The 21,547-nt window shown below is 43.2% G+C and overlaps 1 protein-coding gene across 1 annotated transcript in view; it reads right to left on the reverse strand.

Moving 5' to 3' along the window:
- ARVCF (ARVCF delta catenin family member) overlaps window positions 1-21,547 on the reverse strand; it is a 161,714-nt gene that overhangs the window by 56,226 nt on the left and 83,941 nt on the right. Inside the window, exons 4-5 of the mRNA XM_063315283.1 lie at window positions 10,955-11,454; window positions 5,601-5,784 (exon numbers count right to left, since the gene is read on the reverse strand). Of these exons, the coding sequence (XP_063171353.1) occupies window positions 5,601-5,784; window positions 10,955-11,454 (684 nt within the window). The remainder of the gene's footprint in view (window positions 1-5,600; window positions 5,785-10,954; window positions 11,455-21,547) is intronic.

Below are 21,547 nucleotides of genomic sequence, written 5' to 3' on the forward strand. Positions count from 1 at the left end.
TCCATTTTCCCTACTTAACTGTTTCTTACCAGGGCTCACCAGTGATCAAAAGAGGAAGAAAGTCTCCAAAAAGGCCCAATCAAACTATACATTCTGTTTATTCTAAACAGCAAAGCAACCCTCCCTTCATCTTTAGCACTATTCATTAAACCTTGGGTTTTTAGCTCTAATGCTATGTCGGAAACCGTAAAAGAGACAAAGTCAGTCAAACAGATGACTGCAAAATTTATTCTCAGCTGGTGTCCACCATGTTGGTGGCATGTTTAGAACTTCCCAGCAGAGAGAAGCATTTATTTATCACACCGTGGGAGCATCAACACCAACAGATCTAACAATCTGGAGTTCTTGCAGAGAATATTATTCCTCGTGCCCCAGCCACAGGGACAAACAACAGGGAAATGGGCCTGAAGATCAGCCATCTAAGTTCAGTTTTACTCCAGATGCCATCAAGGTTATATCCACCCAAAGGAAACAATATGGTACCTCTAGCTGGAGAATCAGAGAACTAGAAGGGATCGCTGAGCTCAAGTCCAACTTCCAGCTCAATGCAGAATCCAAATTAAAGTATCTTCAGACTAACATCCAGAGGAAGTTAGCTATCTTCTTTCTTATTGGTTCTTATGTTTGATTGTTCTTAATTCTCCCTACCTTTCCATCAGAATCTTTCTTCCTGTAATTTAAGATCATTATTTTCACACTCTGCAATGCACGGAAATGGGCTGATGCCTTCTTTGGGGTTGATGCATCTTCAGACGATTTAAGGAGGGCTTAAATCTTGCTCAGGCTTCTCTAACCAAGAGTTTCTTCCAGAGGAATAAGAATTCCTATCCCCTTAATTATCCTAAGAAGTCTGCCTGATTCTTCCTAAACTGCAATGCCCAGAACTGGATGTTCTGCTGGCTCTGATTTCTGTACTAGCCTTTCTCATCCTAAAGTATGGTTTCCATAATGTCTCACTAGCTAGGAACCCAAAGCTACTTTGGCTTAGAGATTCCAGAAGAACTTGAAGACCTGGTTCTGCCACCTGGCTTGGGGTAGGAGAGGCAACGGTTCTTCCTGGGGTTGACTAGCATCATAGAGCCATCCCCAAGAATAACATCTGCGCTTCTTGGATTCTGCATTTATTGTACTTATTTTTTTCTTATGTATACTGGCTGTTGTTATTAGAATTATATTTTTATGGTTTTAATTATGGATTTTATTGTGAACCGCCCAGAGTCCCCCTTTTGGGGGGAGATGGGCGGTGATGTAAATTTGAATGATAAATAAATAAATAAAAATGAATCCATGTGCGTGTATTTACACATACACAGATACTCGAAATCAAAAATCCGCTCCAAAAAGGCTCGGTAGAAAAGGCGTATCTTTGTTTGGCAAGGAAAAGGCTTTGTCATTTTGGCGATGCTCATGGTACGGCTTTACAGCTCTAATCCGGATTGCTTCTTTAAAAAATGAAAGACTTTATTTACAAAATTTGTGTGCTGCTTCAACCGTAGACGCTAAGCGGCTTACTGCTAGTGTAACACAACCATCGTAGCAAGAACAACAAAGATTAATTATCAAACCAGCATAGCGGCAACACAGTTTAGTTATCCAACCAAGAGCTCCTGCATCATGTGCCGCCGACAGCAATCTAGCATGGGTCAAAATGGGTTCCAGGTGATGCTTGAACCAAAGGTCTTCTTGGAGGTGGGCGCAGACCCCTTGCAATGGGGGAATAATCCAATCTATTAATGAGCTCCTGAACCATCTGCAGAAGCCAGAGCACTAAATTAAGAAAACAAAAAGGTCACTTCTAATATTTGCTTAACTATAAAGAAGTCTGGTGCATCTGTATGAAAAAATTACTATGCCTGGATCCTACACAGAAGGCTAGTCTGTTCCTTAGGGGATCAGGAATTTAGGAAACAGCTAAAGACCTGGTTTTGTAATTATGCCTGGGGCGGGAGGGAGAGTAGCCATTTCCGGGGATAGTTAGTTTCTTAGCAGGACCCAGCTCTGCCTGCAAATCATAAAGAACTTTTAACCATTGAGGTTTTTATTATATTTATTGTATCTGTATTATAGGGTTTTATAGTTTTATATTTTTATCTCTCTTTTATTGTAAACCACCCAGAGTCCCTTTTGGGAGATGGGCGGTGATAAATTTGATTAATAAATAAAAATAAACAAATTAATGATTATTCCAGCAATGGGGCTCTATAGAACACTTTTCATTACTTTCTGCGTCTGTAAAGTTATTCTCAGGGGAAGCTGCTGGGCTGAAAGTCCAGCACATGAAAATGAACAAGACATTTGGCAGGCCCATATTAATCAGTGGAAACGGGACTGAAGTTCACTCCAGTCTCGGGAAGATTTAACACAGTTCCTTTTATTAGCTTGGCCTGAACTCTTCGCCCTCGTCGTAAAAGCTGATCAATCTGAAGGGACCTAGAAACCAGAGAGGGAACGAAAACATCTTTTTATAGACTGTAGGAAAATGCTTCTCAAGCTGAAGATGGTTGGAAACGCAGAAGTGTTTAACTCTCCCAAGCCTTGGATTCGTGTTCAATTTTAAGCTATCCCCAAATGAGCCTTGAGTGGGGAGGTTCTGCCAAATGCATTGATCAGATGTTGTTTAAACAATGGATATACCTCCTCCCAGATAAGAAAACATATCTCAACACAATGCACAACAAGAACATTTTAAAAAACAACACACACATTAATGGATTAATGCAAGGGGAGGAATCTTATTTCCTCTGTGTCATTAATGCAGTGTTTCTCAACCTTGGCAACTTCAAGCTGTGTGGACTTCAACTCCCAGAATTCCCCAGGCAGTTGAAGTCCACACAGCTTGAAGTTGCCAAGGTTGAGAAACACTGTGTTAATCTAATGGACCTTCCATTAAACTTTAAAGAGGAATCAAAATTAACGTTTTGTTTTCGTCCTCTTTCTTTCTCTGCCCCTGCTTATTTTTTGGAATATCTCCCAACAGCTAAAGGCAACGGTTGGTACGAATATCAAACCATGATCTACCAACCATGGTATGTGTGAGTGTGTGACATTTTGGTAAACCGAAGCCAAACAAACTATTTTGGCTAAATGTGATGGAGGAAGCCAACCAGAGTTTGTGAGAATTCTACCCTCGCAAAGAACACAGTGTGTTTCTCTGTCTTGGGAACTCCAGATGAGTGGACTTCAACTCCCAGGATTCCCTACCTGGGTGGCCATTGCTGAGAATTCTGGGAGATGAATTCCACATGTCTTCAAAGCTAAATGGAATGGCAGTTTTCCTATTCAGACATGGCCCTAACCTCTTCAAGAAGCTGGCTGGCAGTTTTTCAATGCCAGACTTTGGGGTGTTGCCCAGCGGGCTGTGGGGGTGGGGGGAAGAACTGCTGCACAATTCACCTCCAAGTCCCAGGAAACCCCTCCAAGAGAACATTTATTTGTCCCAAAGCAAAAGTGCTCGGGACCTTATGATATCATCAGTGCACAAAAGCTGGTTTTGCTATAGCACATCTCTAAGTCCTGCTAAGCTAGGAACCTGCCAATTTAGGAAGCTGTAACTTCCAGAGCAGGATGCCAAAAATAACATGATATGTTGGCAGGCTGTTAAAAGTTTCAGGGGAGCTGGTTCTCAGGATTGCAAGGTGCACTCCTCTTTTGAATTGCCACTTTGGCCTTCACCTTGGTGTCAAGTTATTTAGCTTTGAAGCAATAACAATTTTAATATTTTAAGAAGACAAACAGCAATATAGAACAATCAAGCAGAAAGCAATGCCCTAATCAGGAACTACCAAGGGGAAAACCACACCCCCATCAACATAGGCAGGGCAAACCCCACACTCACCAGCACTGGTGATGTTACCTAGTGGGGTCATGAAACATCTGCAAGGAAACCACCAAGCTCAGAGAGCCCCAAGGACTCCACAGTTCAGCCCTGAGCTACAGAGATTCTCTTCTATCGGAACTGGTTTTTTATGATTTCATGGAAACGTCAGATTCAAGGAACTACCACGGAGAGAAACAATCAAGCAGACAAGCAATCAAGTAGACAGACAATACCCTAATCAAGGAACTACCAAGGAGAAAACCATGCCCCACCAACACTGGCAGGGCGAGCTACTGTATATAAACAGGGAGCAAACCCCACCCTCCCCTGCACTGATAGGGTTACCTAGCGGGGTAATGAAATGCCTGCAAGCCAACCACCAGGCTCAGAGAGCACCAAGGACACCACATTTCAGCCCTGAGCTACAGAGATTCTCTTCTACTAGAACAATATAGATGAGTTAGAAATTATTAGACTGTGATATATACATTTATATCCATGCATTCTATTCCTTTTCCCTTTTTTCCTTTATTTTGTTTTTTCTGCTGCTTTTCACTTAATTTCCCCCCCCCCCAGGAATTTGTCTCTGTGCAAGAAGTTAAAAATACCCATCTATTTGTTTCTTGCATGGATGATCAATCAACATTTGCCACTGCTCTGTCAGCATTTACAAATCTCTATTATTACAGGAGGCCTGTATGCAAGCTAGCAAAGCACATAAAATACATGCTGAGTGATTCATTTCATTTTCTCTTCTTTATTTATATAGTCCTAAAAACTGATCAAACGTAAAACAGAATGTCTGAAAATGAGGTCAATCAATCTTCCCCCCCCCCTATTTTATTTCTTGCCTGGGGTACTGCACTGCACATACACAGACATGCTGCAGGTTGATTCAATGGTCCAGAAAAGAATGCAATAAAATAAATGGATGGATGGATGGATGGATGGATGGATGATAGATAGATAGATTAGTCTAATTTGTGCCTCTTGAAGCCATGTGCAACCCAAGATGGAAGATTGCAAAGATCAATTTACAATAATTTCCTTTAAGTAAACTGTGTTTACCTGTTTTGCAACAAACCAGGAACTGTAACTGACAAACCGTATTTTGGATCATCTTGGTTGATTCTTAACTCTAAATGAGGAATAAAGGACTCACATAATCTTCAATCGCAGCACTTAAAAAGGAGAAAGTGTGTCTTGTAGAAAGAGACAACATTCAGGCATATCTCAGATTGATATAACTTACAAACCAAGCCAATGTATCTTCCAAATACCAGTACATAATATCAGTGTATGAAAGTAATTTTTAAGACATCACTGTTTAAACCTGACACCAGTATCTGGACCTATTTCTGAGCATATACCCCCATGTAGCAGACCTTACGGAATCGCATCAGAGCTGTAAAAAATATTTTTAATGCAAAACACTTCTGAATTTAAAATACTCCTTTTCAAATATGAAGCAACTGATCCACTTCCCAAACTGGTTGTTTCAATCACTCTGAAAAAGTTCTGATTTCCAAATTGAGCCATTTTGAGCTTAAAATACTTCCAAAATATATTGGCCTACTTCAGATGCAAGACTGCTATTCTATATGCAAAGATAACTATTTTCCATGCAAAACAGGCAGGTCAAATTTGACCTTGTTCAAGTTTGAAAGATATTCCCCACTGTTGTTTTTAACACAGAGACTGTTATGTGCAACTGAATGGAGTTCCTGCTTGACGTCCTATACCTTGCTTGGCCAATGGAACAATTGTATGGACCCATTCTCACCTCAGACACCCTGACGTGTTTTTGAAGACGATGGTCCATTCTGCATCCCGAGGCTTTGAATCTTCATTTGGCTCATTCTCCCACCCCGAATGGGGGATGATCACTTCATTGGTTAGCGTCTGAAGACCATGGTTAATGATCACCATTTTGAGGGGCTCGTAAGATGACAGATTCCAAAGGGTGCCTTGAACAGGAGAAAACAGGAGAAAATAGTCAACAGACCTTGCCACAAACCATATACAGGTTGCACTGTGGTGGCACAAACAATGGTCTGAAAGTGGGACATTTCAAGAACAATAAATGTACAGTGTGTTATCCTGGTTAGAGGATTGTACTGGCACCAAGCCCTAATCAAATATGGGTGCCTTGAAATTATTACCCACAATGACTTGGGTAATAGTCTCTTTTTCTCTCAATCTCTCACCCCAACCTACTTCACAGGACTGTTGTGAGGGAAAAAAAGCAACATTGCAGGACTACACAGAGGCAACACTGAGCAACATCAAGCAAAGGTGGGACAGAACTACAATAAATATAGCAAACGAAGATTAAAAATAAATGTATGTTGATTTCATCTACTCCAACATACAACAGAAAAAAATGTTTTCCTGGCAAAAGCAGTTTTGTAGCATAACTCTACTGGTTAGTTTGGTGCTGAAGGTCACACCCTTGAAATGAAGGTTCTCCAGTAGTTTCATCCAAAGTCAACCTTGGTTGACCGGGGGACTGAAGTAGAGAAGAAACCACAGACTGAAGGGCCAGAATTATTGTCAAGTTAATGAGAAAGAGATAATACAGCAGTAATCTCTCCAAACATCCTAACTGAATGCTAAATGAGAACATTGAGGGTCATAGGAATAAGATTACCATGGGATCATTAACTTTCATAATTTGAGTATGTTGCAAGAACAGCCAGGAAAGAAGGAAGGACACATGTCTTCTTATTTCTTAAATAAAAGCAACAAACTCAAATACCTCCTCCCATATTCATTCCATCAAGCCAACCACATAAACCAGATGGAAAAATTACTGAATTGAGCCATCTCCTAATCTGGGTTGGAAGTTATGCTCAGGTCTTCCTTGCAACAAATCAATGCCTTCTCACATCTCAAGGGCAACAGCTTTTTGGCTTCAGTCCTTTTAGGAGTATTGTTAGAGGAAACATGTCCCAACAGGAATTTTATCTTCAACCGCCCAAAGCTTAAGTGGCACTTCAGCTCCAGAGCCTGAGACGGCAAACAGATCTTGGATGATTTAAAACGCACCTCTGTCCAATGTGACCTCTGAAAGAGGCTTGTCCCTCTCTGAGTGGGACATAATCGCCGTGACTCACCTGCATTATGCTTCCAAATGGGCCTACTGCCAGGTTAACGATGGAAATGGCAAAAACAACATCAGGGCAGGTGTGAGAGCCACCAGACTTGCATCCATGGCTGATGGGGCTAACAGGATAAGCCACAATGGTGTATTTTTGCCCAGCCCTACAAAGACTCTGCTGAAGTTCTATCTCTGTTGAAGCTCTACCTCTCCTTCAAAATGGGCCAACTGTTAGCTCTTCAAAGTAGACCACACTAGGAAGCCAAAGTTATGAATGCTAATACTACTTTTATTACATGGTTACAGTAACAGAATCTTGCAAGTCTGAATACTCCCCCTCCCTCCCTCCCTCTTTTCGTTGTGAGAACTAGGGAGAGCCAAGCCTGAGACGCTTTCTCAGATTACATTTCTATTTTGAACTCAAATTTCTTTTATCTAATGGTTGTCTTGGTTGCGTCTCTTCCTCCTGTTCCTCTTCCTCCTGTTCCTCTTACAGCCCATTCCACCAAGAGAGCTAATTCTGATTGGCCTCCTGAAGGAATATAGCACTATCTATGCATCTATCATTCAATTAATTATTGGGGTTTATTCTAGAGTAAATGTGTCCAAACTGGACAGTCATAACCTAAGTAGGTCTGCCTGAAGCCCTTCTCACAGGGAAGCATGTAAGAGGAGAGCAATCATTAGCTCATAGACCTAGACTTAGTCTCTGGTAGGGTGTTTCTCAACCTTGGTAATTTTAAGATGCTTGGACTTCATCCCAAAATTCTAGGAGTTGAAGTCCACACATCTTGCCTAAGTTGAGAAACACTGCTCTAGAACTGGTGCCTCTGAGCATATACAAATTGCCTACCCCTTGCCCCCATCTCCGCAGTAAGGAGCAAGGCCATCTTGAAAGTCAACCACGATTGGAGACCAGTGGTCCTCCAAGTCTTGTTGATACTCCCAGCATTGTGTGTCATGGCCATGCTGGAAATGGTAGGGCCCCTTAGCTGCATCTGGAGGGCCCCAGGTTATCTGAATATCTAAACTAAATGCAGCACAAAACCACAACTGAAATCCACCTTCCTATCTTTAATAAAATGCTACAGCACCGATGCTTGCTCCCCGCCGGAGCGTTAATCATCACATTTATTTCCCTGATATATTTGGCTTCCTGCATCAAAGCTTATATGCACACACTTGGCACGACAGCAATTACAGTAATATGCCTTTTTAAAAAAGAGTCAGCTTAACATTTAAACATAATATAACAGAATAGAATAGAATAGAAACTTTTCAAAAAGAACCAATTAGCTCCTGATGGCTAGCCATTCACGGTGAAGGGAATGAGAAAGTAATCCCAAATCCATTTCAAATCACCGAAGTGTTTTTTTTTTTTATCTCCTTGGCTAACTAGAAGGTTTTGTTTTGTTTTGTTTTTAATTCACTTAACGAGCAAATCTGTGAGGAAACATTAAATTATACAGCGGCCCAGCATTCTCCAACTAGCTGGGGATCATGGGAGTTGTAGTTAGATGTTCTTTGAAGGCACTGATACACAAACTCAGCATGTTGTCACCGAAATGTAATCCGTCGGTTTTATCCATTGAATTCTCTTTTCTTCCAACATACTATGAAAGAACACTGCTTTAAGAGCATCTTCCCTTGCTGATGGATGGTGAGACCACAAGGCTTAGAAAAAATCAGCTTCTCCTTGTGGCTCGGCGTCCTTGTCATCACGCATATTAGTTTTCAAGAAATGCACGAAAATGGTTTGCACACCAACCAGGCGATTCTCTTTGATTCCTTCCCTAGGAGTTATTGTAAAGGGCCGAAGATTTCCAACCCAATGCATTTCAAAACCAACTAGTATAAACATCAAACTCAAGAGCAGAAAAGGTTATTTTTGTCGTTGTTTTTTAACGATTGCAACAGCCAAGCCCAATTCAAAAACGAGAAGATACTGCATTACATATTCACTTTGCAAATCATTCAATTTGTGGGCCCAGTGACGAAAGACTTATTCAGATGCTTGGCTTTGCAATCACCGATCTCGATCAGTCTGTGGCTGCTTGCAGGCTGGCAAAATTTGGGCAACATTTTTGGCACTTCCCAAACAAATAAATAGCTTGTGATTGGCTTAGGGTAATTTTCAAGCCATACCAGTATGGTCTGTTTAGCAAACCAAGACTAAAATTGTGGTTTAGTTTAACAAAGGAGTGAAGTCCCTGTTTTTCTTCAGCAGGTGACAGTCAACATACACCTAGGTAGGGGAGATTGTCAAGAAATGGGCATCACTTTCTGTTTTTATTTGGGCAGTCCTGCCAGAGTGAGGGCATTAAGCAATGCTGCCCTCACTCCAAATTGGCTTCACAGCCATGCTTTCTGCTCTCATTCCGATGCCCTCTGAATATGGGGGGAAACAGCATTCAAGAATTATAATTCCTTCTACCTCCAGCTGCAAAAAAACTCTATCTCAGGAAACTTTACGCCCTGCTACCAGTTCCCAAACACTTCCAGGGCAACTCAGCAGTGAGCTGAGCAATAGATTTCCTTTAACAATGGAAGTGCAGCGAAAAGCCACATGTTGCAAGCACATGTCAAGAGGCCCGCTCCCGAGACAGCTTTCTTTGAAAACAAAAGGCGCACGTTACCATTTCTGCACAGCTGCTGAGTCCCCGCTGCAGAGGAGAATGTGAGAAGAGATTCAACGCAGACCCAGAAATGGAATTTCTGCTCTACAGGTTCAGGGCCTTATTTGTCACCAAGCATCAGGCCGCAGCTCTGGAATATTTTCAAACTATCCAAAGAATTACTTTGCAATAAATACCCCAAGGGGAAACCAAAGCCAGTTAAGACGCCTAGCTTCTCCAGCTGTTCTCCGAGGCAGAGTAATGAGTTCGCTGCGACTGGGTCTCCATTGGGAACTTTTATTCTACACCAAGCCTTATCACGCAGGCAAAAGTCAGATCATATGCTGCTTTCCCAAATCATTTTTTTTTCCCCTTTAGGGGCCCCTGTTCTCATTCCGCTCTGCGTTGGGAATCAGAGAACAATCAGCGGAGATACAATGGGGTCCCGGGAGATAGCGCCCGAGTTGAGGCATAAACAAAAATGTTATGGATTGTGGCTGGTTCCAAATCAACTGACAATATAACCAATAACGGCCATGAGTTTGCCAATCACACCACCCTAAGTTTTAATCTAGGAAAAGACACTTGAACAGAAACACCCCCCCCCAAAAACACCACTGGACTCACCACAAGTGAGACCAACAACATAATGTGGGTGTTGAACCTCACCCCCTACGGATTCACTTGGCTGGCTAAGAACAGCCTTTGCTATGACTCTCAGGGAAGCCTGGAGGGTCCTCCATGAAAACTGCAGGCTAAGGAGTGGGAAACAAGTAGGACATGGTACTTCTTCAGAGTTAGAAGCAGTACACTCCTTGATATCAGTCTGGGGAGTGAGTTGAACTGAAGGGACTACAGGTAGTCCTTGCTTAACAAACATTCATTTGGTGATGGTTCAGACTTACGACAGTGCTGAAAAAAACAACTTATGACTGGTCCTTGCACTTAAGACCGTCATGTGGCAACCAGTTTGCATTTATGACTGTCGCAGCGTGCCGTGGTCATGTGATGGCCATTTTTTTACCTTTCCTGGCCAGCTTCTGGCAAGCACAATCGGTGGGGAACTGCACAATTCGCTTAACGACCACGTGGTTCATTTAATGCCTGCAGTGATTTGCTTAACAACCACTGCAAAAAAAGGTTGTAAAATCAGGTCAGGTTCGCTTAATGACCGCTTCGCTTAGCAACTGGAATTCCAGCCCCAATTGTGGTTGTTAAGCGAGGACTACCTATAGTAGTACTTCCAAGGTCACACAATGGGTGGCAGCCAAAAGCCGTCCCCAGCTGCTTCCCAAAAATGCTATCCAGGACCATGCCTAGTTAGAAGTTGGATGGGAGACACCAGGGAAACCCCAACATCATTGACAAGACCTGGCCAGAGATGTATGAAAGCCCTTCTAGGAAAAGAAGAATCCAACTGACCTGTAATGAGCTCCCGCACTTCCATATCGCTCGTCTTGCGCAACAACCTGATCAATGCCGGGATCCCATCACAGTTCTTGATCGCCACTTTGTTCTCATTATCCTTCCCAAAGGATATGTTCCGGAGGGCCCCACAGGCTTTGCGGTGGACCTCCGGCTTCGGGTGGTCAAGCAGGCCCACCAGGATGGGAATGCCCTTGAGATGCCTCACATCCTTCTTGATCTTATCATTCTCGTAGCAGAGGTGCTGGAGGTAGGCTGCTGCGTTCGACTTCACGGGATCGATGGGGTGGCTGAGCATGGCAATGACTTCGGGGAGATCTGGGTCGCGCCACCGGGGGTCTTTGCGGATGCTGTCGATGGAGGGGGAGCGCTTGCCCAGGCGGTCGATGCTGGCCATGCTCCCCCTTTCCGGTTGCGCCAAAGGCGCTGCGTAGCTGCCGTGCAAGTACGGGATCCTCTCGTTGACGATTTCGCTCTCAATCGGATCCTCGTAGCTCCTGTTGAGAAAGCAACGACAGCAAGGGATGGGTTGCGTTCTTAGGCTGAGCAGCAAAAAGGCACACCTCTTTCGACTTCAGGGCAAGCTAACCGCTCGGGCTAATTCTACATGCTTGGCCAGCTGGGGCAGGAGGAAACCAACCAAAGTTCAAGTTAGGCCACGTAATGCCCAAGTACGGGCAGCTTACACGAGACTCAGGTGGCCCCAAGCTTGCAGATTTCCAACAAGGTGAGTCTGCTGAGAATTTTGATGCCACGTTTCCTTGAAAGCAGGAGAGGAGCCTCCCACGAGAGGGCACGGGAGTGAGAGCCGTGGCTGGGTCACCTCGGGCAGCATTCGCGAGCCATTGCTTCAGAAAGGCTGCTGAAGGAGACTCCTCTCCAAGGAGCGCATCCTGACAGTGATCCCACCAACCTGGCTTCTGCGCACACAACTGGATCGCTTGCAGACTCTGCCTCCTAGCTTGCTCAGGCCTGCCTGACCGTTATTCAGGGTGGCCGGTTGTCACATCGATGAGTTTATTATTTTAGGGGGTCACGGAGCCCCAACATTTGAGAATTCCCAGTTTCACAGCTGGTGGGAAGCCAGCCTTTGCCACAGGCTTCGTGGTTTATGCAAAGCCAGGATTAAATGAACCCTAGCTGAATAATGCAGGAACCCCAGCGCCGCCATTGGCACGTTTTCCAGCCAAGCAACACTACAGCCAATTGCCAAAAGCGTGCTTTTTGGTTTCTTGGCTTCGGAGCGCTGCAACGAACCCAACTGCACAGAGGCATTTCCCTTCATTTCCAGATGACTTCATCCCTCGATTAAACCTGGATTACATTAGCCGAGCCTGAACTAAAAAAAATAAAGGCTGATCGCTTCCGAGTGTGCCACCAGACAAATGATCCGGTCAAGTCACTATAAGAAGTCTGATTTAAATAAATAAATAAATAAATAAATAAAGCTGTAATATAAACTAAACAGGAAGTTTAATGGATACGAAAGCCAGAACTGAAGGCAGCGAGGAGGAAGGAAGGGAGAGGGAGCGAGAGAGACCTTTTATTGACACCCTTATTGCAATATGTATAATTCATTAGTTTTCAGGGCTGCGATTTACAGTGTCTCCGCAGCCATTATGTCTGCTTTTATGCAGGAGAGTGGTTTCCATTCTTCAGCATAAAGGAAGATAATAATGTTACATTCATATTAACATTTTTCCTTGTGAGAAGCAAAAAGCCTTCCTTGAGTATTAAGGAACGCCGAGAGAGAGGTAAACCAGATCTCCCTCCTTATTCACCACGGGGTGGACGTGCATTAAGCCCGGCTTGGAGTTGGGCTCCGAAAGCTGAACTATTTCCTCCCTTCTCAGATACTGCAGATTTAATTGAGCATCCTGCAATGCCCCTAGAGGTGCACAAGGCATCTGCTAAATCCCCAGCTGGGTTTCCCGGCTGAGCCTCCAAGCAACCCTTCTCATCCACTCGCTTCCTCTTTGCTCCAGGGACCGGGATGGGAAGAAGAAGAAATGGGTTTCTTCCGGGGAATGGTTCACCGTCAGGCGAAAAGAGGTCGGAGGAGAAAGGGAGAGAGAGAGAAAAAACATGCTCCCTTCCATTCCGTAGCCAGAGGAGCAGGAAAGGTGGTTGTGGAATGATTACGACTCCCGGAAACAAATGCAGTGCAGAGAGTAAAGAAGACGACCTTGATGGAAAGGCACAGGAAACTGATGCCTAGGCAAATGGGGCTAACGCATTTCTAAGTCCAGTATGTCCAGATAACATTCAGAAGCGGCTCAGGCAGACCCCTCCCTAACTCACTGAACTTTAAGGAGGAGGAGGTACAGGGAGTCCTCGCTTAACAACCATTTGCTTAGTGACAGTTCGGACTTACGACAGTGCTGGAAAAACCAGCTTACGGCTGGTCCCCGCACGTACGACTGTCACAGCATCCCCGCAGTCACGTGATCATGATTTGGGCCCTTGGCCACTGGTTCACGTTTATGACCATCACAGTGTCCTGTGGTCACACGATTGCCATTTTCTATCTTCCCGGCCGGCTTCTGGCAAGCAAAATCAACGGGGAACCACGTGATTTGCTTAACCACCGCCGCAAAAAAGGCAGTAAAATCGGGTTGGATTCACTTAATGACTGCTTTGCTTAGCAACCAAAATTCTGGTCCCAATTGTGGTCGTTAAGCAAGGACTACCTGTACAGCACAATCAGGCTTGCGAGATTCTGTTATAGCCAATCTCAATAAAAGTAGTTTTGGCCTTTCTGGGGAGTTGATTTCCTGGTCTGGTCTACCTGGTGGGGCTGGCACTCTGAGGGCTTTTGCAGCACTGTTGCCAACTTTCAGGGACCCACCAATTTCAGAGAGTTTGAAAGTCCTGGCAATCCTTTTTCCAAATTTTCAAGGTGATTGCTACGTACTTGAAAGCATAAAGTCTAAAGAATCCCACAACGAACCGACAAGAGGATGGAAGGTAGATGTAACTGGAGGTTTTTCCACACTATCCAGACAAAGCCTCATTAAGGCTTCTTGGACATGTGTGAGTTGTCAACCGCAAGCAAGAGGATGGTGCGCAAGTTTTCAGCACGTCTGCCACCCCCAGCTTTCTGATCTGTGTATGGAAATCAACGAAGGAACATAACACAAAGGTATATACCAGGCTCAATATCACACTGCATGCGCCAGCATTTATTTTTGCCTTTCAGAGATGGCTTGGAGAAATCCAGTAACTAGGCCAGTGGCGTTCCATCTTCCAAACAAGAGCAGAGGGAAAAAACCCTGTTCTTGGAAGGAGAAAGGATGCGGCGAGCAGTGCCCGAGTCCCAGTAATTGATTGCCCTGCTATTAAATTCCTTCCAAAGCGCCTCTGTTTGGTCTTTGCTCCTACCAACCAAAGCCTCTGTCAGCGAGTCCATCACTGCAAAACCAACAGGATTACAGACCCCACTGCTTCCCATTAGCTCTTACAGGCACTGCCCTTCAAACAAGATTAACCCTTGGAAACATCGTTCCCAGGCAGACATGATGCACACAGGGGAACAAAGGATGCTCTCGACTCTGAATGCAAGCTTCCTTTCCTTTGCACAGCCTCAGGTATGCATTTGATGGAAAACTCTTCTTGCAATTTTAAAACTCGGGGGAGGCCATTATGGAAATGCGTTTATCTAGATAAGGGATGGTGTCGAGGTAGCTCTTGTCTTCTGTTGCCCACAGTGAACTTGGCTGAGATTTTCTGGGGTCTTATCTACATTTTTGTTATCTCCAATTTAAATGGTGTGGCTGCTGAAGTTTGACATGGGAATATAGATCATTCCCACTTAGCAGACCCCCATGAATATACCTCCTAACCATCTCCAGAAATGTCAGCCTGCCTAAATTCCTGGCACATTCTGAGAAAATAGCCGTTCCATGCCTTGTGGAAAATGCCACTCTGCTTAAGTGAATTTACTGAATAAATGATCGTTGGTTGTGTTCATGCAAGACACTACACTCAGTGTGAACAAACCCTACAGTGCTCTTGCATGGTGTATGAATCAAGATAGCTTTCTCAAAAAGAATACTGTATTTCTTATGTATGTTTTTAAAAATGATATGCATATATTTGCAGACAAAAATGGAATTTCAAAGGATTTGCAAAGGAGTTTCAAAGAAAGCAGTTCAATTGAAGTTACACACCAGATCAATACTACAGTTCTCAAATGGAGACACCACCATTATCCTAAAATCCAGTAGTGCAATATTACAGAAATAAAAACAATCTATATTCACTTAAACAACAGGTAAATATACAATTGATCAAACTTAGCAATTTCAGCATGGAAAACTCATGAGAGTGAAATAAGGCAGGCCCAGAATCCTGCCTTTATTAGGATAAATCTTACTTTCTAAAAATACACCTTAAAGAGACATTAAGGTGATTTCTTTCTCAGTCTATTTTTTTAAAAGCCCACAGACCGCCCTCTAAATAGATGAAACACAGAGGTGATGGCCAGAGGTAGAATTTGGGCACAGTACAAGATTTTACAAGAAGGAAATACCTTGGTGCTGAAGTACCTGATGCTGATCGGTAGTCTTCACATTCCTGATGAAAACAGAGGGTGGGAAACTCAACATAAATGTAAGATAGTAAATCCTTCTGCCCACCAAACCTGGCTAAGTTACTTAAAAATATGTATTTCCACCACTTCTATAAACATTGTGGCTTCCTCTAACATGCCACAACCTTTTATTACTGTGTATTGGGGGCTGATGGAGTTTTGGCTGGCTGCTGGCATCAAAGGATGAAGTGTTACTCTACTCAGGCCTAAGTTTGTTAGTTCCCTGATGAAAAGTGAGCTGGAAACATCACCTAAAGAGGCTTCTATGTGGACTTTGGGGAGGAGTCAGCCTGCAAAACGTGAGTAAAATTCAAAGGATGCATCCCAACAACCAAAGATCCTTAATCTCCTGGGTCGTGGTGAGTGCTTTTTTGTTTGTTTCTTAAGCTTAAAAACAGCCACAGAAGAGATGTTGGGGACAGAGTGAGCACCAACCCTTTTAATCATTAAGCCTATTAACCCTAAGAAAGGCCTCCTACAAGTTGACTTGAATTCCTGGCGACTTTATGGACAGCTCCATCTAGTTTTCTTAGGAGCTGGTCATTGACACCACTTGGCACTAGGAAGGAAAATGTATTAGCTGCCCAAAGTCCCTCTTATGGGGGAGATGGGTGGTAGCAAAGTTTGAATAATAATAATAATACTTATTATTATTATTTGAATAATAAATAAATAAATTATCCCCACCCAACTGAGCCGCCTTTTTATATCTTGAGAGATAGGAACATAGGATCCTGGCTTAGACCACTCCAGACTTTTCTCCATTCACCCCAATATTGTCTACTCTGACTTGAGACCGTTCTTCAGTACTCAGCCCAAAAGATCATTCCCTACTTGCTCACCCTTTACCACTGTGCTCTAGTCCTTCCAGTGATCACAGTCAGATTTCACACACCATGGTTAATTCAGTCCCATGCTCCCTCATCCCACTGTCCAAAACTGAGCCAGAGATTCAGTTTACACATCCCATTAAGCCATCCGCTGGTTTCTTTGCTTTTGGCTTCGCATGCTGAGATCTAAAAACAAAGCTTAAGGCTGTGCATGTTGTGTAGGCTCAGCCAACTGTGGTTTATTTGCGCAACCATGGCTTAGCAGGATATGTGAAGGCCGGCACAGTAGTAGTTTAGATTAATCCATGGCAGACAGCCCTATCAAAGGTAATCAACCAAGGGAACGATGCGGATCTCCCATGTTCAGAGGCAGTATATCACTCAATGCCAGTTGCAGGGGAACAGCTGCGGATGAGATCTATCACTTCCATGCCATGCTGTGGACTACCCACTGCCATCTGCTCAGTCTTTATGAGAAGCAGAAGATTATGGCCTTTTTCTCTCAACACATAATTAAAACAGAATTTGCTTCTAGAAGACCTAGTAACAAATGCCAACTTGAATAGCTCAAAGAAGCTTCGACAAATGTGTGAAGGGCAGGGACTATCACCGGCTAGTAATCAAGATGGATATATATGTTACATCCAGGATTAGACAAGTCTCTGGTTTGGGAACATGAGTGAGTACTATGCCCTGGTGACTTCCTTGTAGGTTTCTCAGATGCTTTGGGTTTACCACCCCAGATACTGAATGTTTTCTTGAATCTCTACTCAGATGCAGCCCTGCCTTTCTCTCGCAATTATCATGGGACCAAAATTAACTCGGGCATATACATTTCCTGGCACGCAGCAAACGAAAAACTGCTTTTGTGCACTAATTTATATTTGCAGGCGCTTTCCGAACCAACTGTTTCTATTCTCTCACCACCTCCCAATCTATATTCAAATGTGAGCGTGTTTGGAAACTGGGTCAACAGTGAGGAGAAAGAGAAAGAGAGAGAGGAAGGGAGCATCATGCAAATGACTAGCTACCTGCCTGGTTAGAGACCGGTGGAAAATGGCAACCCACAATTAGGACAAGGGGCACAGCTATAACCACTGGAACCATCACTGGACAGAACTGGATTGTTTTGCAGTGTAAATAAGAAGAACCAAGATGCTTTGAGCATAATCCAGTTGATTAAGACCAGGAAGCATCAGGAATCAGAATCCTAGAGTTGGAAAGCGTCACGTAGGCTGATGGACCAACAACTTGCTCAGTGCAAGAGCATTAATTAAAACTTCCCCAATAAAAAAAGGCAATCTGCCTTTTTCAAAAGCCTACTTTTACTATTACTCTTATCTGGAAGGACAAGAAGTGACTCATTTGGGCAGGCTTGCAAGAAATCAAGACCTTCTGGTGAGTAGTATTTATTGAAGAACATCAGGAAGCCACAGTGAAAGAATTTCAGCAACTGCTATCTTTTCAAGAGCACGTCTTATGTACACAAGGCCCTCTTGCATACCATTTTTCTTCTCATCCTACCTAACTTGGCCCCCACTTTTGAGTGGTTTGGCTTCTCTTCCATCAGCCAGATGTGCTAGCATTACACTGACCGTGTGAGAACTCTCTCTCATTAACTCATACAAGTGAAGGTTAACCTTTGAAGCTGCCAATATTGACCTAGATTACAATGGTCCTCTTCTAATGCAATGCCCATAGTCCCTAACTTTGGCCATGCTGGCTAAGAGTCAACAGATCTGGGGAACACAAGCTGCATCAGTGCACCTATTCATGCATCAAAGTTTACCATCATATAACTGAAAATGAACAAAGGACCTATTGCTTGCTTTAAAGACCTTCTCTCATTCTCTTGTGGTGCCCACCAAGCATAGATACTACAACCAAATGTGAGGTATAAATATCATAGTTTTCCTGTGGGTATTTTTCCCCTTTCCTGCATGGAATCTCTTTCTTCCCATTGCTGTTTTTCCATTATTCAACTTGGGCTGTCAATCTTTTGGGAACAGAAACATATTTGTACCATTCCAGAGTCAACGTCCATTGTAAGAAACTGTATGTGGGACTCCCTGGCATTCAGAAGGAAATATGGGGCCATTTATGAATTGAGAAGAGTAGGTAAAGTAGGTTTACACCTATGTTTTAGTTGTGAAATTGGTTGCCAATTTCTGGACCAAAGTCAAGATACTGGTTTAACCTGTTAAACTGGCTTAGCACCTGTTTATTACAAGATCATCTCTCTCAACCAGAATCAGACCATCTTGTGCATTCATCCCCCAAAGGGCTGCTGAAGGTCCACATCCCATGTGATGTGAAAGCAGTGGGGGCCCAGATATTCCCCTTTTTGTTGGTGGTCAAGATGTTATAGGATACTTTACCCTCTGTCTTGTTTTCCTTTTCCAGACTTTAAGTCCGTATTGCTTTGATGGGCTTTTTATGCAAATAATGGATCTGGGTTACTTCTGTAACTGACTATCATTTTTTTCCTATGTCGGTTTATGGTTGGTTTTACTTTTTGACAGACTGTAAACCATCCTGAGACTTACAAAGTGGGGTGAGATACAAATGGCTGCATAAATAAATAAATTCAGGTTGTGAAGCCAAGAGGTAATCAGAGCGGGTAGCGCCATTCCAAAATGAGTGACGTTCCTGCAGAAGAGAGGGCTCCATCTTGGTTTGTTTCAAAATGCTCCAAGAACATAGGCTTTCAACACTCCTCTGCCAGCTGCACTGTTTATCTATGGGCCAAGTTTCATTTATCGGTAGAATTATTAACCTTTCAAGACTTATTGAAAATCAATCCCTTCGCTCATTTCTAAATGGGAAGAAAGCTGCTGGACTCACACTTCCTATCCAACCATGGTATCACCAGAAAGGGGGAGAAAAGAAAAACTACAGTAAATCAGCCAAACGTGTCACTAAGTGGAGAAATGGATGTCTGGGTGATTGTAGCAAAGCAGTGATATCTTGACAGCTGACGGCCCACTAATGGATATTTTCAGAAGTTAGCAGAAACAGGGCAGTATATCACATAAACTGGATCCCTTGCTGCTAATTGAGAAGAAAGGCGACTCTTGGTTCTGATAAGGTGGCTTCTCCAGCTTTTGATGTCTACAGGATAGAGTCTGAGCTTCAGTGACCAAACCAGCCCAATGCAGGGACAAGAGAAGGCTGAGAATTAACATAATAATAATAATAATAGTAATTTAAAAATCAAGGCTATCAGGATAAATCCTGACCTAACAAGTATGGCCAAACATCTGAATAGTAGGTTCTTCTTTCCCTATTAAGCGACCATCTTTCACCAACAAAAACCAGGGACAATTCTTCTGCAGTTGGAAACCACCCTTTTGAGCATTGTTGTTGGATTGTAGACCTTGGAGGTAAGGCAATGCTGGTCCCGTTTTAGATCCTTTATTTCTATGTTGTTTTTGGCCAAATTTGTTTCTTTTTCTTCGTTTTCAAGATGAATGAAGTTTATGGGAGGTTTAACAACCCCGTTGGGCTGAATTTCCCAGTCTTTGGCAGTTTGTTATCAATTTTTCATGGCCTGATCTCAGGTGGCTTTGGAGGGAGTCACAAAATGGATGGGCCCCAAGATCATTCCATCAACATTTGGCAGCAAACTACCAAGTAACAATGGTGGGAAATTAACCAAGGGGGTCTAACTGGGTTCGTGTAATACACAATCGCATAAAAATATTAGACATCCTTGAAACAGTATGAGATGATGATTAGGAATTCTCATATAGTAACGGGGAGGCCAATGTCTCATGACTTTCAACAGATAAGATTGAGAACATGTGCTTGGCTCAAGGTCATCCTTAAAGCATGATATCTCTGGCTAAGTGGGGACTTGAACCCATAGCTCCTAGTCTGGTTCTAGCCACTTAACATTACTACCAAGGCAGAAGGGGAGGGTGGACAGAGCAAACCCATCTATAGTATCTTGACTGAATTTTGCCAGCAAAGTTGTGCCCTCATCCCCTTTTTTCCCACCAGGTTTGAGGGGGACCCAGTCTACCACCTTTTGCTGAGCAGGGATTTTGCTTTTAAGGAAGACGAATAAAATCTATTTTACGAAGATACCCTTGCAATCAAGGGTTAATAACTGGGACCTTCATCATTGCACAGAAATCATTATTTATTGCCAGACATTCCTTGGCAGTGAAAGACAGACTAATTTAGTCATGCAAAAATCGCTTTGAGAATTTCTGAAGTCGGTGAGAGACGGTGCTTTCAACAACAGACCCTGCACATGCCTCTTTATGTTTCTACAAGGTGCATTCAAATTAAGCTGCTTGATAAAGTCCCTTGATCGTATTTAAATAAGAAGTCTCCAGTCCTTTAAATGTGCGAATGTATCAGCAATATAAAAGAGCATTGATTCTTTCGTTGCATCTAATCTTGCAACACGGGGACGAATTTCTTAGGTTGATGCAGTATTCAGCAGGGCACACTCCACAATGGCTCTAATTTGGAAACAGTGGTTTAAAAAATTGATCCAGTAGAAGTGAATCAGTGCTCCATTTACAAAATGTGGGATAACTTTCTAAAATGTGGGGGAAATGAAACTATAGGGTGCACACACATTTATTAGTGGAAACAACTGCACATTCCTTGGGTGGGTGGGCACCAGTCCTCAGTACAAGGTCAGCTGCTTATTTAACAGATACTAGAGTGAAGGAAGGAAGCATTGTCACATGGCATTACCCCAAAGCCAAATCCAAGTAAGGGCAATGCTCTCTATTTCCTGCCCTTACTCATGAAGCCAGATCTGAGTGAGGGCAATACTTCCTGCCCTCCTTACTCACGAAGCCAAATCAGGGTGTAAGCAAGAGAAGAAGACAAGGTAACCATCATGTATTAGGGCTGGCAATAGGTATGTCATACAACCAAGACCAAGTACAGACATAATCACTGATACTTCCTAGATCATAAAACTATTTCATGGAGCAAAGGCAGGAGATTCTGAGATTTATTTTAAATAAATAAAACCAAGTAGCAGAAAAGCAAGCCTTGAAGAGCAAGGTCTTATAAAATCTGTACTCCTTCCTTCCCTCTACTCCAAATGCTTCCTAAGGCAAAGAAGCAAGTTTTGCAAAGGATCTTGTTGATTGTGCTTGTTAAATCAATGCAATGATTTGATTATTCATAGATTATATAAAC

Source organism: Candoia aspera, chromosome 15 (genome assembly GCF_035149785.1).
Source record: "Candoia aspera isolate rCanAsp1 chromosome 15, rCanAsp1.hap2, whole genome shotgun sequence".
Lineage (NCBI taxonomy): Eukaryota > Metazoa > Chordata > Lepidosauria > Squamata > Boidae > Candoia > Candoia aspera.